Source organism: Aquarana catesbeiana, linkage group LG06 (assembly GCF_042186555.1).
Source record: "Aquarana catesbeiana isolate 2022-GZ linkage group LG06, ASM4218655v1, whole genome shotgun sequence".
NCBI lineage: Eukaryota > Metazoa > Chordata > Amphibia > Anura > Ranidae > Aquarana > Aquarana catesbeiana.
This window is the reverse complement of record NC_133329.1, coordinates 188,434,637-188,453,324: the sequence shown is the minus strand read 5'-3', so window position 1 is coordinate 188,453,324 and position 18,688 is coordinate 188,434,637. Positions and strand designations below refer to the sequence as shown.

Here is an 18,688-nt window from a genome sequence, read left to right as displayed (position 1 = left end):
GGGAGTAAATGTATTTTCATTTTAAAAACTCCAGGCAGGCACGACAGCCTCCGCCGTCAAGTTCAAAAGGTAATCCTCAGGGTCAACCCCAGGGACAAAAGAGGTCTTGGGGGAGGAAACTTACAAAATACTGAAGCCTCCTTATGAGGAGGCGCCCCCACTCACTCGAATAAGGGGAATTCTTCTGCAGTTCTCAAGGATCTGGGGAAGAGTGTCGAAACAGATGGGGGACTTCCTCAATAGCTCCAAGGTACAAATTAGAGTTCCGTGAGTTCCCGCCTCCTCGTTTTCTCAGCTCAAAAGTTCATAAGGATACAGAGAAAAAGAGGATTTCTCTCAAGCATTGGACCATCTTGTGGCAAAAAATTATCATGGTGGTACCCACCCAGAAAAGGGTATTCTTGCCCCAGGCAAAGATCAGAGCCATAAAAAGAACTGATTCAGGTGGTCGAATTCTTCTATTCAGCTTTGCATGAGGTTGTTGGGAAAGATGGTGGCTTCATTCGAGGCTGTTCCTTATGCTCAGTTTCATTTGAGACTGCTGCAAAACAGTATCCTATTGGCTTGGAACAAAGGGTTCAAGCTCTAGATTCCCAATGTGTCTGACTCCAAAGCCTACGGCCACATCACCCTAAAAGTGCCCGATCTTGTCAGATCTTAGAGGCTAAGCAGTGTCAGGCCTGGTTAAGGAGACAGCCTGGAAATAACAGGTGCTGTAGGCTGGGTGTGCTGGAGCCCCAGTTTATGGTTAATAACCAAAAATCTGCAAAGGGGAAAATCCTTTGTTCAGTTTCCTGGGAAGTGGTAACAACATATGCCAACCTTTTTTGGGTTGGGGAGCAGTCCTGGAGGGGTAACTGTCCAAGAGATGTGGCCCAGATCAGAAATGGCCTTTCCCATTAACATTCTAGAAATTCAGGCAGAGCACTTGGTCCTGAGGGCCTGAATGTTCAGTTTACGGAATTATCCTGCCAGGATTCGAAAAACTGATGTTTTGTTTGTGTTGCCTTAATGTCCTAAAAGAGGACAGGCAGCATCGAAATCTACTATTTCGAAATGTATTCGACAAGTGATTGTTCAAGCTTATGGTTTAAGGAGGAAAGTTCCACCTTTTCATATTAAAGCACACCCCACTAGGGCTGTTAGTGCTTCGTGGGGGTGCATCACCAAGCTTCCGTGGTTCAAATCTTTAAGGCCTCAACTTGGTCTTCAGTCCATACATTTACCAGATTTTATCAGGTGAATGTAAAAAGGCATGAGGATATCGCCTTTGGGCGTAGTGTGCTGCAGGCAGCAGTATAACTCCTCTAGTCTCATGTTGCCCTAATTCTGTTATGTGGCCCTCCCCTCAGTTGACATTGCTATGGCACATCCCACATAGTAACTACTATGGCTCTGTGTCCCGTGATGTATGATAAGAAAATAGGATTTTTGTAACAGCTTACCTGTAAACTCCTTTTTTTTTTTTAAGTACATCACGGGACACAGAGGTCCCGGCCCTCTTTCTAGTATACACGTGTATTGCTTTGCTACAAAAACTGAGGTACTCCCAGCAGTGGGAGGGGTTATATAGGGAGTGGACTTCCTGTCTTATGGTGTGCCAGTGTCCATCACCTAAAGGTGGCCTATAACCCACATAGTAACTATTATAGCTCTGTGTCCCGTGATGTACTTAAAAGAAAAGGATTTTACAGGTTACTGTTATAAAAATCCTATTTTTTCTTCTTTCCCTCAGATTGACTGTCTTTTTTTTACATTCTGCTAAAGCTTTTGTGAATTAGTACTGCTTGGACCTTGATAACCCGAAAGCTTGTCCTGAAAAATTGTGTTAGTACAAATGAAAAAAAGTATCACGAACAGTACTCTCTTGTTTCTGAATTTAGAGCCAAAAACTTAGACAACTGAATGTCCGCACTTCACTAAGCTTAAGAATTTACACATCCCCTTGTAACCAGTTATCATAAAAGCTCCACATAAGCTCATATCCATAGTAGCACAGCTACACACAACATTAAACAAAGGAATACCATAAAAGCATGAAAATCTGTAGCCGACACGCTGAGATATGAGCAGACATATGCTGGAAATGAAAGTAGCAAAGTGCTGTAATTTCCATCAGTGTTTGTATTCCCTGCTTGTACTGCAGTGTCATGCTGCTATATATCTCTGTACAGTGGTAAACAGTAGTGCAATGGAGTGAAGTAAAGATTCTTGTGGTTGATTTATACAGACATTCTGTTTATTAATCAACAAGTTCACTTTCATCAGTTTAACCACATGGATCATCTCCATGCTTACTCTGCTCACACCTATTCGCAATTAGAGTGATATAATTGATCATGTGGTCAGTGTTTCATATGTATATATTTGAGACTAAGGTTTGTGAACTTACAGCTATGACTAAGGGTGTGAAATGCGTCAGCTGCATTTGTACCTGTACCTCTGCTATTCATGGAATTTGATTTGCTACAATAAAGGTGTTTTGTATTGGAGTGCAGCCATCCAAATCTCTCTTTTCTGGAGTCACCTTCGGGACACTCAGAAAGATGTGTAACCACCTGGGGCTCCACACACCCAGTTTTGTTGCTCCTCCTGTGCGCCAAGATTTGTTAAACACTGTGCTATACTTAATACTGGTTTCAGATCATCCTCTGGCACTCTACTAGGCTGAAAGTTCCATGTGTTGGTATTTGAGCAAAAACCAATGTGTTTCATCCACCTCTGTGTGGATGTTGTCAAGATCTGGCCATAATCAGTCACATGCACCTATATATTCAAAAAGCGCCACCTGCTGAACTCCTCAGGGTGTTCATTCATGAATTTTGAGATGGTATGTCTTAATATATTAAATGGACTGTATATTATCTCACCCCTATATCTCACCCATATACCATTTCTTGCCTTATGATTTTGATAAGAAGTCCAACCTTGCAAAAATTTAACTGAACTAAGTTCCATTAAAAAAAGGGCATGGCAATAAGCAAGATGTTTTGTGTGAGTAGTGCAATCCTCAACAAATAAACTATATAAAATTCTGCAAGAAAACGAATTACAGCTTCTTTCTTACAAATAAAAGCAAAATGTTAGATGTTAGCCACAGGTAGCACCAGACTTTACTGAGTTGGCAGCATGAATTTCATATTTACTGTATTCGCAAATTGTTGCAACAAAATCATCTGGTTTTAACTAAAGTGGAACACCATGCAAACATTTAAATTCATAATTGAAATACGTTTAAAGAAAAAGGTAAGCGCAGCAATCCTGCAAAATAAATCACTTTTATTAAATATGATGGAAGAACAACAATTATTGCACTCTCATGCATCCAGAAGAAACCGTGCCTGAAAGAACTGTCTGCTGGTCAGGAGATGATAAATGTTGTACATTTGGAACGTAATGCAGTGTAGAAACTCTAGGAGACTGGTAAGCTAGGAAAGATAGAGTCTAACTCCCACAGAAGCTGACAAGTTAACCTGCTCATATACAGGGACTTGCACATGGCTTATACCTTCCCTGGTTTACCAGTCTCCTTGGAGAGGAATATGTCTCTTCATTGCATTACAGGTTTCAATTGTACATGCTTGAAAACCCCACCTGCATTCACCTTTCTTTACTTATTATATTTTGACTGAACATCCCTCTTTTTTATAATTTTATTCAGTTAAATTATTACTATCAATATCGAGGGGCCCAGTCTGGTTTCTAGACTAATCTGTGAGTGTATTGACACTGATATACTGTATAGCTATGAGCCCTTCCAAATTTACCTTCTCTTGCTAGTTAAAGCGGAGTTCCACACAAAAATGGAACTTCTGCTTTTCGGAACCCTCCCCCCCTCCGGTGTTACATTTGGCACCTTTCAGGGGGGAGGGGGGTGCAGATACCTGCCTAAGACAGGTATTTGCACCCACTTCCGGCATAGACTCCCATGGGAGTCTATGCCTCTTCCTGTCCCTCCGCGCTGTCTCCTGGGAAACACACAGCTCCCAGGAGAGAGCGGGGACCACTTACAATGCGCAGCGCGACTCGCGCATGCGCAGTAGGGAACCGGGAAGTTTAATTTGGGAATTTCATTTCAACGCTTCACTTCCCGATTTCCTCACCTAGGATGGCGGCGGCAGCTGCCGAGAACCAAGCGGGTTCTCGGCGTCGCATGCCGACATCGCTAGACCCTGGGACAGGTAAGTGGCCATGTATTAAAAGTCAGCAGCTGCAGTATTTGTAGCTGCTGGATTTTAATATTTTTTTTTTTTGGTGGTGTGGGTGGACCCCCGCTTTAAATAACTGATGAACAATTTTACAATGTCTTTACTAAAGAAAGATGCACTTAATTATTTTTAGTCTAATTTGCATACTATGTGCTTGTGTATGTATTAGCACTTCTACTCGCTCTTTAGTGTTTATTTCAAGGAATGATCTATTTACAGCTCCCTAATTAGGCCTCTCTAATCATTTTTTGTTTTTCAGAGTTATTTGTCTGTGCGCTCAGTTTGAAGCTGTACTTCAGCATGGCTTAAAAAGAAGCAGAGGATTAACATTAACAGCAGCAGCAATCAAACAGGCAGCAGGATTCGCAAGTAAAACAGAGACCGGTAAACCATTATTATCCCCAGTCTGCCTAATTATGTTTTGGGAGTTCTTAAGTGTGCAATTTGCATTGCTTCTTACCAAAGTATTTTATTTCGTCAACTAAGGAACCCAACCAGGGTGTAATTTACCTAAACCATTTAAAGTATACGTTCACCTTTTGTAAAAATAATAATAAATACATCTTTTTGCAGGTAAAAAAATGTGCATTTTTTTTTTTTTTTTTTTACAATGCACCCCCAATCAACAGGTTGCAGGTGCAATGCCGAGATCCTGCAGACTTTCAGTCAGCTGTCTGCCCGTACCTCAGTTACTGAACTGCAGGAAGAATCAATGAACTACGGGAGCATTCACCAGTGCCCTCACATAGTTCATTGAGAATTACAAGCAGTCTGCTGCAATGTCAGATAGTACTTGTTCATTCACTGGAAACTGACTTAATGACATGGCTATGTGGGGGGACCCCGCACGCTTGCACTGTTTTTTGAATTGTGACAGCGGGTGCAGGGAGCAGATCCCGGATCACAGTAAGGGAACAGAGGGAGTGTGGGCATGTGCTTTTTGGTAACATGTTACACCCTAAGTACAGCTGTACCGTGTTACCAAAGGTGATCTTATTCTTTAACCCCTTATATAGTATTGGCTAATACCCCTAATTTATTGTTATTTTTTTAATGTTACTATTGTTTAACTATGTAGGAAGTGGGTGTAGAGCAGTAATTTTAATGACCTTTGGGGACCCTGCTAAAAACATATGCTGGAATTTAAATGATGGGATCACCACCTGTCCTGGTATCTATTTAAAGCTAATCCTCATCTGTGGTGAAGGTTGTGGGCACATTGCAGACTATGAGAACTTTATGCCAGAGACAATTTTTAAAAGATGTGGTATGGAAGACTTTATAATGTAGCTCCCAAGGGCTGCTGCTATTTACATGCTAGACAATTCCAAACTACAAAAGAGTATTATTAACCAGAAAAAGGCACACAGATCATCATGTAGCATCCTTCACAAGGATGAGATATCGGAAGGAGAGATCTGTACCAAGTGTTGGGAAAAGCTTGTATGGCATTAGGTAGAACATAAGGTCCATTTGAGAAAGGGGAGCAGTGTTACATTTCAGTAGGAAAGTAGACTACATTCCAAGTAAGGGTGGAGCTGCACAGAAGTAGATTTTTTGCACAAAAGGAATTGGTGATTGGAGGTTCACATTGCATGGAGGAAAAATGTTCAATACATGTGCGAAAAGTACTTTGACATATCAAAAGGACTGTGAAGAACTGAGGCACTTTAAATTATCCGTGGGTGGAATGAAAGGACACTAATGAGGGACTGGTATTATGGTACTCTGAGAAATGTTGGTGCACTGAATGTGTCAGAGCCTGGGTCCAAACCGTGGACCTCTGCTGTGTCTGGCAATGTCGCTTATTGAGCCACCTGGACAGTTCCCTGGACAATTACTTGAATGATCTTGCCTTGAACCTTGTGTGTCATGAACCTTGAACCCTTTGCTCCCCCATGAACTTCCTGATTTAAGCCATGTCTCTGCACTTCCCGTTTTCCAGATTATTGTGCTCTCTTCAGCCAGTACCTCACTTTTGTCTCCCCTGCTGCCATCCATATTTTGCTACCACTCGTTATCGACCCTTGGCTTGTTCCTCGACTATGCTTCTGCCTGATCCCAACCTGTGACTACTCATTACTGACCTTTTGGCTTGTTTTACGCTTCTTTTTGATCCTTACCTGCCTAATTTGCTACTGGACCCCAGCTTGCTCACCTCCTGGTGGGGCGACCCTGAGTACCGCGACCTGGTACTAACACGCAGCAAAATCCATCATCACCATCAGAAGCTCTGGTGAACGCCAGTTAATAATTAGACTCCACACCTCAGGTGAGCCTGCATCATGCGCCACGGTGACCCGCCTATGTAACTATCCTACTGGTTGGTGGTAGTCCCACTGTTGCTATAGCAACTGGCTTTCAAGCCTGACCCCTGTTAATGACAGAAGAATCTTGCCACAAACATGGTGGCTGCTATAGTAAACAGTGTGGCTCCTCTTAGGCAGCAAATTGCTGACCTGCATTGAAGCTAAGCTGCACCGAAGTGTTACCTAACAAGAAAAAGTTGCTAACCTATAAAGTATAGTGAAAAGGCAAGGAGATTCATACTCTGCAGAGACCATTGTTGGACCGAGATGATACTAACACACATACAGTAAAGCTATGTACACATGATAGGATTTTCCGACAACAAAACCATGGATTTTTTTCTGAAGGATGTTGGCTCAAACTTGTCTTGCATACGCATGCTCACACAAATGTTGTCAGAAATTCCGAACGTCAAGAACGCAGTGACGTACAACACGTATGACAAGCCGAGTAAAATGAAGTTTAATAGCCAGTGAGGCTCTTTTGCTTGATTCCGAGCATGCGTGGACTTTAGTGCATCGGAATTGTGTACACACGCTCAGAATTTCCGGCAACAAGACTTGTTGTCGGAAAATTTGAGAACCTGCTCTCAAACATTTGTTGGCGGAAATTCCGCCAACAAATGTTCTATGGAGCATGCTGTTCAGGACGCCGTGGCTGGGTCCTGGAAGGACGCTATGTTTCCCCTCTGTTTGGACTGTGGTCCCTTTAAGGGAACAAAAAGGGTTAACTCACCTGTCAGAGGAAGTGGGTTTAAAACAAGACAGGAAGCTGTAGGTGAGTGTGGAGGAGTGTAGAGGAGATGGTGGATGGTGTTTTGTGTGCTGCAACAAAAGTGAACAGCAGTGTCCTGCCTGGAAGCCTCCTGGCAGGGGAAGCTACCTGCAACAGAAATCAAGGACTGTTTTAACTGCGATAGCAGTTCTGGACTTTGCAAGTCGGTGAGACTGAAATCTCTTTCTTTTTGTTTTTGCTGCTGTAAAGCTATTTAAGTTCAATAAACCTCCTTTTGACTGAAAAGCCTGTGTCCTGCGATCTAGCTGGTTCCCCGAACATTACAATACACACAGTCGGACTTTACAACAAGCTCACATCCAACATTTGTTGTCGGAAAACCCTATCGTGTGTACGACCCATAAGCCTCAGCCTCAACCATCTAAGTTTAATGGAGACTGCTACCATTACAGGGGTTTCCTTAATCAGTGTCATATATAGGAAAAGGAAGGTAATGTTTATTATCAGACTTCTGACTGGGGAAGCTCTAGCTTGGGCTTCCCCTTATATAGAACAAGACGGTGCAACTTTGAGTAATTTTGAGACTTTTTTTACCGCAATGAATTAGGTTTTTGATGATTCCCAACCACTATGCTGCTGCCGAAGCAAAGTTGCATAGTCTGCAGCAGGGCAAAACAAACTCTGTCGCTGAGTACACAGCTGCATTCAGATGTTGGATCGCAGATACCTCTTGGAACCCAGCAGTGCAAAAAAGCCAGTTCCACCAAGGACTTTCTGGACAGGTAAAAGATGAGCTCACCAGACTAGGGACTCCTAACAATCTTGAGGCCCTCATCCAATTATGTATCCAAATTAATCATAGACTTGGGGCGTGTCCGGATGTGAGTGGCGGCGGACGTGTCTGAGAGGAGCTCCGGGTATCCTGAACTCAATCCTTCACCATCCTCGCATCTTACTGTCCAAAACAGACCAGCCAACCTGACAATCTGTTCCTCTCCTTCCCCTGCTGAGTCCTGAGTGGATCTTGAATGGAGATTCTGCCGTGGTCGTCCGGGAGGCTGTGCATTGCTCAGGCCTGCAGCCGCCATCTTGCTGACCTGTACCCGGCCGGAGCGAGCTGATCCCAGCCTGGGGTAAGAGACTGCCATCCATCCTTGAGACTGTGTTCCATCCTCCCTCCTGCCTGCTCTCCACCTGCCTGGCGTGGTCTGATTGCCTGCTGGGCCGCTGGGAGCGCTTGTGGCAGCCGCGGCCTAGTGAAGCCTGCCTGACACCGCTTTCCTGAGCGACTACCCCGCAGGAGTGCGCCGCGGCAGGCCCGGCCTCAGATCAAGAGAGCGGATCTTGCTGCCCCCACCTGTCCTCACCATCCATCCATCTCCCTGCAGTGGCCTGGTGTGCTGACCGGTGGAGACTGCCTGTGTGGGACAGTGTAGGTGCCCAGGGGCCTGGTGTCTTTGCCATCCTTCTGCCTGGGTCCCCCCTGCTTTGATCCTTTTTTGATCACACTCCCAGCTTTGCACCCTTACTAGACTTCCTCTGCTCAGGGGATTGCTGTGAAGAGGGGGGCTGCGGGTGATCGCTGTCTGCCTGCCTGGACTGTGCTCTCCCTGGCTCAATACCCACTGCTCCCTTGGGCCAACCACAGCTGCTTCCTGGTCATTGATCTGGGCACAAGTTGCTCCTCTGTCGGGGTCCCCCTTTAGTGACTCATCAGATGTCCCCCCTTCCAGAAAGGGGAAGAAGAACTCCAGGGCCGCTGGGATAGGCTCATCGCCCCGGCAACTCTCTTCACCGCAGTCAGACCCCATACTGATTTGACGACTTATTAGCTGAATTGGAGATGGGTCTCGGGGCGGTTCCAGTGACAGAGGAGTCAGCCCCGCTATCGCAAGATAGTACAGCCACGATCCTCGCTGCGATCGAACAGACTAGGACCTCACTGCTTGTGCGCATTGACCATCTTGCTGAGGAGTGCAATTTTATCAGGAATAACCTTGACAAAATAAGAGGGAGAATGACTGAAACTGAGACCAGAGTATTCGCCACTGAAGATCTTACCGCCACGTATGCCTCCTCCATTGCTGGTTTGCAGCTCACGGTACAGTCCCTTGTCGCAAAATCTGATGAGGCCGAAAACCAACTCAGGCGCAACTCAGTCCTGGGGTTACCTGAGAAAGAGGAAGGGGACCACCCGGCTGAATTTGTGGAGGAGTTCTTTAAAAATCTCCTGAGCCTCACAGATGTCCCTCCTACCTACGTGGTTGAAAGGGCCCATCGGGTGCCCACCGGCTGCGCCATCCTGGGGAATCTCCCCAGGCCTTTTCTAGTCCGCTTTCTCAATTATCGGGACAGGGACAAGATTCTCTCTGAAGCCCCCAAACATCCCACTCTCAATTATGGTAACACCTCCGTTCATCTTTTCCCTGATTTGCAGTGGAAGAGGAAAACCTTCAACGATGTTCGTAGACGACTCAGGGATAAGAACATAAAATATAGCATGCTTTACCCCAGCCGCCTGTGAGTCCAACATGCTGGAGCAATCCAGTTCTTTGATAACCCAGCGGATGCTGACGACTGGCTGACCACCTTGCATTGATGACCTAATCCCATAAGGATATCAGATGCACGGATTTCCCACATCCTTGCCTGTTATATCCTACTAAAATTTCCTGTAAGTACCGGAGCCACCTCAAAAGTACCTCGACAAGTGATCCACATTGAACTCCCACGATTGGGTAGGTTCACAAGAAGCCAGAGACCTGGTGCTCTCCATCTAACTAGAGAAATTATCACCAGGCCCCTCTTGCCATGACAGGATACACATCCCCCCAATCTCGCCTCCGAGGAACTCGGTATAGCACGGAGGGTTGTTACCAACTTGCACCTGTTTGCCCCCCCAAAGAGCCTCCACAAGTTCTTACGCACAGCATTGAACTGTTGCTGAGAAAAGTTTAAGGTTGAGCCTGCAGCTTCTGTTCGGTGCTGTGGAGGACTGTAGTGTGGCCTAGTTCTCAGGTTACCGCTTTATAATGTTGTGTTCAGTTTTGGGTATAGACGGGCTCCTGGCCCATCCCCAGTGTTTTTGGGGGGTCCGGGGACCGGTAGGAATAGCACACAGTGCTTGGGAAGTTGTATTGTTTTCTATGGTTTCTATGTGTTATGTGCAGTTGGCTCTTGCTCTAAAAACACTCATCAAGTGGGACTCAGTTGGGACTCATTCATCCTGAAGTTAGTAATTCTCCCCTGCGATCATGGCGTCACGTGATCAGGGAACAATGTTGGTGAAATCCTGGAATGTCAGAGGCCTCAACTCCAAATTTAAAAGGGCACTGATGTTCCAGTATGTCAAGGCGCACAACCCGCAGGTACTGATCCTACAGGAGACCCACTTGATGGGTGGCAAACTGATGGCTTTGAAAAAGCCCTGGGTTCAGAAAACTTTTCATGCCACGTATTCCTCATATGCCAGGGGGGTCTCAATACTGATAAATCCTACCCGTGTAAAGTTGAGGCGGTCCATACAGACCCTCATGGCAAATTTGTAATTGTGGTATTGATGGCCTGGCAACAAAGGTATATTATAGTAGGAGTTTATATCCCACCACCTTTCAAACCGGAAGTGCTGTACACTATTTTGGAGTGGATTTCCCTGTACTGTCCAGCTAAATTGTTAATCTTAGGAGACTTCAACAACACCCTCTCCCCTGATCTTGACAGGCCCACACCATCACAGTCCTCTACGGGGGACCTGCTGGGGTGGACACACTCGCAGGGATTACTGAGGTGTGGAGGTGGTTACATTCCCAGACTAAAGCTTACTCATGTTTTTCTACCTCATATAAAACCTCCTCCAGAATTGATTACGCGTTCGCAAATCAACTTATGTTAACTGACATAGTGGAGGCAACCTACCTACCTAGTGGATTTTCTGATCACTCCCCCCTCAAGATCACTATGGGGACCTGAGAAAAACGCAGTGGCTCCATGTGGCGCCTTGGGGCCCACTGGATCTCCCATAACGAGATATCAGGGCAGACCCCACAAACATTACATGAATTTTGGGAACATAACGCGGGGTCATCCTCTCTTCCCACAGTCTGGGACGCCTTCAAGGCGTTCACTAGAGGACACTATATGTCAGCAATTAAGGCGGTGAAGGTAAATCAACAAGCCAGCACAACGCGGTTGGAAGGGGAGGTTGAGGAGGGATCAGCCACTTACGGGTCTGACCCCTCGGTCTCCAATTTCAAACGGCTGCAGTCCACAAAAAGAGATCTCCAAACCCATCTCACTGAGGTCACATGTTTAGTTATTCCACACCAAAGATTCTTTGAGCAGGATGATAGAAATGGTAGACTGCTAGCAATGATGTCTCATCACGACACCCCTATGACTCTGATCTCCGAATTGATCTCTCCTACAGGTGAATCTGTTACATCCCAAAAGGGTATCCTAAAGGAGTTTCAGACCTTCTATCAGACACTATACAATACCATGCTCTCTCAGGATATGACTCCTGGCGAGATGGCACCTCTCCTAGACCCCCTGGCTCTGGGGTGGCTCTCAGACGAGGAGAAGTCGCATCTGGTCAGGCCTATCACTGCAGAGGAAGTACATGCTATTATTAACTCATTGGCAACTGGGAAGGCCCCGGGCCCTGATGGTCTTCCCATTGAATTCTACCGGTCTCATGCGGACCTCCTAGCCCCCCTGTTGGCAGACCTGTATACCCAATGTCTGGAGGGGGGAGCGCTCCCACCCTCCATGGCAGACGTGCACATTATTCTAATCCTTAAGTCCAATAAAGATCCCAAACAGTGCGCCTCATACAGGCCCATAGCACTTCTTAACATTGATTTCAAAATCTTATCTAAATTAATTACTTTTAGACTCAACCCACTTCTGCCCTCCGTTATAGACACAGACTAGACTGGATTCATGGCCCATAAATCAACGGATATTAACCTCTGCAGACTATTCACCAACTTGCATGCCATACACGACAATGTGGGCACTAGAATGGTTGCCTCCTTCCATATCGAACAGGCATTCAATACGATCAAATGGCCATTTCTCTGGGAAACTCTGCGGAGGATGCGATTTCCGTTGGTTTTTATTGCGTGGCTGCAAACTATATACAAATCTTCGAAGGCGGCCATCAGACTGGGGGGGTGTAATGTCTCTCCCCCCTTCCCACTGTCCAGGGGTACCAGGCAGGGCTGCCCTCTCTCTCCAATACTGTTTGCAATAGCTATGGAACCGGTGGCGGAAGCACTGCGGGTTTCTCCCCACATAAAAGGACTAAAAATAGCGTGGCTGGGGGAGAGGGTAGCTCTATACGCGGATGACCTCCTACTCTGAATGACGCAGACTCCTCCCTTAGAGGATCGCTGCAAGTATTGACTGAATTCTTCAAAATAACAGGATTACGGGTGAACTGGACAAAATCCCAGTTACTAGCTATTGACCCTGAAGCAAAAAGACTAGCCCCGCCAGATCTCCAACTGCAATGGGTAGACGAAATGGTGTAATTGGGGGTGCGCGTCTCGAGAGACACATCCAGCTTTATCCCCCTTAACCTAGAACCGGTGGTCCAAGGAGTCAAGGCCAAACTAAAAGCCTGGGAGAACCTTCTTAGGCCGCATTAACTTAATTAAAATGAAAATCATACCTAAATTTACCTACCTATTCCGTAATTCCCCACAATGGATACCTTGCTCATTTTTTACAAAATTGAACCGAATGTTCTCCTCCTTCCTCTGGGGATCAAACCCCCCTAGATTTAAACTGTCCACACTGATGCGTCCGGTGTCGCGGGGGGGTTGGCGTTTCCGGACTGCCAGAAATATTTTCTGGCAGCTCAGCTGGTCACGGCAGTTTGGTGGCTGGTGCCGGACGTGTCCAACCCCGCGGCAGTTCTGGAGGCTGCGGTGGTCCGTTCTGTGGAGGCCCTAACACATTTACCCCTTCGAGGTCCCAAGGCTCCATATGACTTGACCACCTCCATGCACACGACTCTAAAGGCCTGGAAGTCAGGACTGGGACTTGAGAAGTTCCCACGGAATGCAGTCTCCCCACACGCCCCCCTATGGAACATGAATCAAGTGAAAAATAATGAAGCTTGTTTAACCATGTATATAGTATGTACCTTCAATCAAGGATTGCCCCTCAGCCCCTGAACAACTATACCCCAAACTTGTCCCAACCAGAAGGGGACCAAAGAAAAAAGTGGGGCTCAAAGGAAAGGCAATCTGAATAGATGTGTATTGTCAAATACGTGTTTTAATGAGGTACAAAAATATAAAACATGGAGATGGAAGAGCATACATCGATAATTACATTGCCCTGATAAAATTGATCGGTAACATAGAATCGATCAATGCTAGTTCACAAACAGGGGGGACATAACAACATGTAAAACAAACAAAAACGTCCGGATGTCTAGGCTATTGATGTCTGCGCAACCTACTACAATGAGAAGTGTTCAGCTTTGCTGAATAAGGTTGAGAAGCAGACATCAATCCCCCCCGGGGGGGCGGCTCAGTACGGAAAAAGGTATGGGGAAAAGGAAAATGAAGGGAAAAGGATAAGAGGGAGTGAAGTGGAGGAAAGGTGGGAGGGAGAACTGGGATGGGATAAGAGAGAGAGATCGGAGCCGTGGCGTGGGGCACTGATGCAAGACCTGTAATCAGATTACAAATTGACCTATAGATGGAGGTATATGGGCCATGAACACCTTAAAGTAGGACTGGGGTAGCGGAAGTCCAGGATGGTATGTAGCAAAATGCTAAATTATGCAGGGTGGTGTATTTGGTGTGCTGTTAAGGTGAGTCAGACTGTGGATGGTATGAGCAGCGACACACAGAACATTTGGCTGAGTACTTTACCACTGCCGGGTCCTGTACGGGAATCCACAGGTACTTCCGAAGTGCGATATCCCCTGTGCTGTGCACCACTGGTCACCGCATACGGTACTGGACACTTCCTGGGAGAACTCCGCAGCCCCAAGGGCATTCCTCAAATAATTGGATGGCCGGCCATCTAGGTGCGTCTGTTACCGCTCCCACGGCTGTTCCAAGCAGCAGAGCAGAACGCTCTCTCAGTAGGTGAGCCGGCTAGCCCCAACGGGGGATGACAGCAGGCGTGACGTCCGGGCGCAGTGACGTCAACGCGTTTCACAAACCCAAGATGTGTAGCTTCGTCTGGACGTGTAGGTGGCGTGCGAGGGCTCCTTCTTATTCCGTCCGTTCCTCGTACACGCCCACCTATCTGATCTAAATGGAGGAGATACACCCGTGCTGTGTGTGTCCAGATTGTTGTCCGTTGTTTGTATTGCCGTTTCAAATGTGTGGTCATTTTCTTTTTATAGCAGTAAAAGACCCTGGCATACGATCACTTTAATGTGTGGCCAACAATTAGAGGCATTAGTGAGGATGGTAAGCATGGTGAGAGGGGTTTCTCGATACGGTTGATGTCCATGTTCCCTATAATATATACCAACTATTCAATATATCTGAAATAAATATAGGCCAATCTTGTTCCATCTATCAATCAAACATAGCCCATATTCAGACAATACTTGAACAGGGGACACATATAGAACACCAACCAGGTTAAGTCCGAAAGGGAGGATAGAGACAAAGGGAGTGTGGGGGATGGAAGTTAGATAGGGGAGAGGGGGGAGGGAATAGTGTAAAGTACATCCGCATAATAATCATCATTCCCCGTGGAGGCATGGTTAGATGTGTATTGTTTGTGGTGGCCCATGATGGTCCCTGGTATCCCAGAATGTAATACATACAGGGAGAATTATACACATGGGTCACCAAGATCGCTCCTTAATGCCCACGGGTCCTGACCATGTGCAGTACTCCACAACCCTATTCCTCAAGTCAACCAGGGAGATACAAGGAGATTCAAAACAGAAAAACGAAGAAAGGGGTGAAGTGCTATCTGCAGCATGCTGTTCATGTTGTAGGCCTTAAAGGCCATTGAAATGGGATGAGTAGTGTTGCTAATGCTCATATATATAGCCTCAAAATTTCTGAAACAAGCATTGTACACAACTGAACCACAGCTGTAGAACCAGTTCCATATAGGGTCCATATCTAATGTCTTTTTATACTGTCAAAAAAGGCTGTAAATTAAATTCCGTGTTCAGGCCCCGAGGGACCAGGGAGCCCAAGCGGAAAATCCATCTTTTTTCTTTCTGCTGTAAAATTTGATCAAAGTCCCCTCTTCTGGAGGAGAGATTTAGAGCATAAATTCCCTTGACCAGCATGCCAGACAACTTGCCCTGGTGGTATTGGGCAAAGTGTCTGGCCACTGGCTTCTCGGGTTTTTTTTCCAGGATTTCCCTCATGTGTTCCCCTAAGCGAATCCTAAATTGGCGCTTGGTCTTGCCGATGTATATCTTTTTACATGGGCAGGTCAACATATAGATGACCCTAGTGGTTGCACAGTTAATGAGGCTTTTTATCTCAAAATTCTTTTTGTCCAGAGAGTCACTAAAGCTTGTAGTCCTGTGTACATATGGGCAGACCTGACAATGTCCACAAGGGAACATCCCCTTACTTCTGGGAAATTGGGATAGCCAGGAGTTGTCAATGCTTCTAGTGTGTTCAGAATGGATTAGGCAGTCACCCAAATTCCTAGCCCTCCTTGCTACCATTTTGGGGGCAGGTCCAACTATCTGAGCTATACCTGGGGTATTAGTGAGTATGTCCCAGTGTTTCTCTAATATGGATCTGACCATATCCCATTGAATCCCGAACTCCGTGATGATTCTCACCGGGTCGGGAGTAGTGGGAGAAGGGAGGGCCAGTTGTAAATTTTTTGTTGGTTTTTTGTCTAGAAGTGAGGGGCGATCACGTTCTGCTGCCTTGCGCTTGGCTCTCCTTAGTTGTTTATGGGAGTAGCCGCGTTCCCGAAAGCGTTTGTACAATTCATTGCTTTCACGTCTGTAGTCTTCTTTATTGGAGCAATTGCGCCTGATGCGAAGGAACTAGCCTACAGGGATACTGTCCTTGAGCCATTTCGGATGGTGACTGTCTGTTCTTAAAAGTGTATTCGCAGAGGTCTCCTTGCGAAAGGTCTGAGGAACCAAGGATGTATCCTTCCTACTAATTGATAGATCCAGGAAAGAAATTCTTTCCTGATCCCACGTGTACGTCAGTTTAATATTTCGGTCATTGGAGTTTAGTTAATAAACTGCGCCAATGTATTCCGATCGCCCTTCCAGATGACAAACACGTCGTCGATGTACCTGAGCCACGTATGTACATGGCTCAGGTACATCGGCGAGGTGTAGACCATATCCTCCTCCCACAGTCCCAAGTGGAGGCAGGCGTATGCTGGGGCCCAGGGTGCTCCCATGGAGGTGCCATTGATTTGTTGATAATTCTTAGATAGAAACTGAAAGAAGTTGTTTTTGAGAGCAAACGTTAGTAGGTCCACTAGAAATTCATTCTGTGGGCCATGATTGGGGAAATGTCTATCAAGGAAGATTTCAACCGCCCTGATCCCCCAGTCGTGGGGGATCGACGTGTAAAGGGATTCCACGGCGATCCCCACTAGGAGAAGCTCTCCCTGTACCCTGATCTGGGAGATATGTCTTAAGACATCCCCTGTGTCTTTCACATAGGACCTAAGGTCTATGACCATCTCCTTAAGTAAACTGTCCAGATACTTTCCAATTCTCTCTAGGGGACCCCTAATCGCTGAGACAATTGGTCTTCCCGGGGGATTAGTCAATGATTTGTGTACTTTCGGGATGATATAGAATATCGGTACATTGTATTCATAGACTGTGAGGTAATTTAGTTCCCGTTTACCTAGTAGTCCTGCCTCTCCAGCTAGTTTAAGTTTGTTATTTAGGTTTGTGACAAGGCTGGGAAAGGGATCATTGGATAGTTTTTTATAAGTCGTAGTATCGCCTAATAGACGAAAAACCTCCTTTTCATAATCTCTCTCATCCAGAAGTACTACATTCCCACCCTTGTCACTCCTTTTTATAACCAGCTGTGGGGCTTCTGACAGTTCGCGGATAGCCTTACGTTCAGCTGGGTAAAGGTTATCCTCACTTTTAATGCTCCAGTCTATCTTGGATAGATCTGTTTGTATCATATCCAAGAATAGACTAAGCCATCTATTTTTGTTAAGTGGGGGCATCTTGGTGGACTTGATGTTAAGTTTGGACTGTCTTTTGTAGGGACCGTGCTCAGTTTCCTCTCTCTCATTCTCCTCCAGGAGGGAGCTAAGGATTGCTAACATTTCTTCATCTTGATTTTTCGTATTTATATCTGTTCCAAGAACAGGATTACTAGTGTGGATGAAGCGTAGGAAGACTTTACGTATAAAGAGGGTAACGTCCTTAAATACTGAGAACTCGTCCATCTGGTTGGTGGGCGAAAAGGACATCTCTTTTTGTAGGAGATCTATATGTCTCTTATTTAATTTGAACTTAGGTTAATGATTTTCATATCATTCCTATCTGCCTCCTCAATACATAGCTTGGCTATTTCCGCTGACTCCTGGTGCGTGCTCCCCCTCTGACTGTCTGCCTCTGAGGTCCGGGGGCTAGTTGTTTCTGTGTATTTGGGTTCTCTTCCGAGTAACTTCCCTTGTTCTCGCCGACTGCCCCCTCCCCCTCTAAAAAAAAGTCACCGTTTTGGTCTGGCTGTCTTCTTCAGTGTCGCTTGGGGATTTCTTGCCTCTGGAGGATGATCTCTGACTACCTCTCCTAGATCTGCTATGGCTACGACGTGGGGTTAAATCAAAGATGTCTCCTTTCTCCCAGTCACCCAAGTCCCGTCTAAATTTAGATTGTTTTGTTGTTTTTAATGTGGACTGCGTTTTTTTCAATTTCCTTTTTTAGGGCCTCGTTAAGTTTCTGAAATTCCTCTAGTTCTTTGTATGGCTCCAATCCCTGGGAACTCTCTGTGATTGCCTTCTCCAAATCCTCTAGCTGTATTTTTTCCTCTTCTACTATTAATTCCATGACTGATACCCCATGATCTATGCAGAGTTCCCTCCACTTTTCCAAAAATCTTGGGCTGTGGAGGTGCTCAGCGGGTATCACCTTGTCTCTAAGACCCCTAGGTACTATCCTATTGCTTACATAGGTTTCCAGGAAGGACACGTCCCACTTTCTGTTCAGGTGCTTAATAAGTAATTTTTTATGTTCCTTGAACCGAGTTTTTACCTCTTCTTCTTGGGAGGGAATTGGGACCGTGTCCGTCCTGAAAGCCTGGCTAATTTCACAATCGATATCCTCCCCGATCACAAAGGCCATGCTTGGCCAGCTGAAACAGCAAGTTAAATCAAACAACGGACAACATAGAACACCCAGGGCAATGATCTGTGCAGCTACAAATATCAAAAAATGCCTCAGGAACGGATCACCTGTGATCCTGATATCGAACTTGAATCAA

General features: G+C 45.8%; 1 protein-coding gene across 3 annotated transcripts in view; it reads left to right on the top strand.

The window, feature by feature from the left end:
* Positions 1-18,688, top strand: part of SNX29 (sorting nexin 29) — a 2,112,233-nt gene that overhangs the window by 152,899 nt on the left and 1,940,646 nt on the right. For all 3 annotated transcript variants that reach the window (XM_073591167.1, XM_073591166.1, XM_073591168.1), the window contains exon 4: positions 4,468-4,592. In XM_073591167.1, coding sequence (XP_073447268.1) covers positions 4,468-4,592 — 125 coding nt within the window. The remainder of the gene's footprint in view (positions 1-4,467; positions 4,593-18,688) is intronic.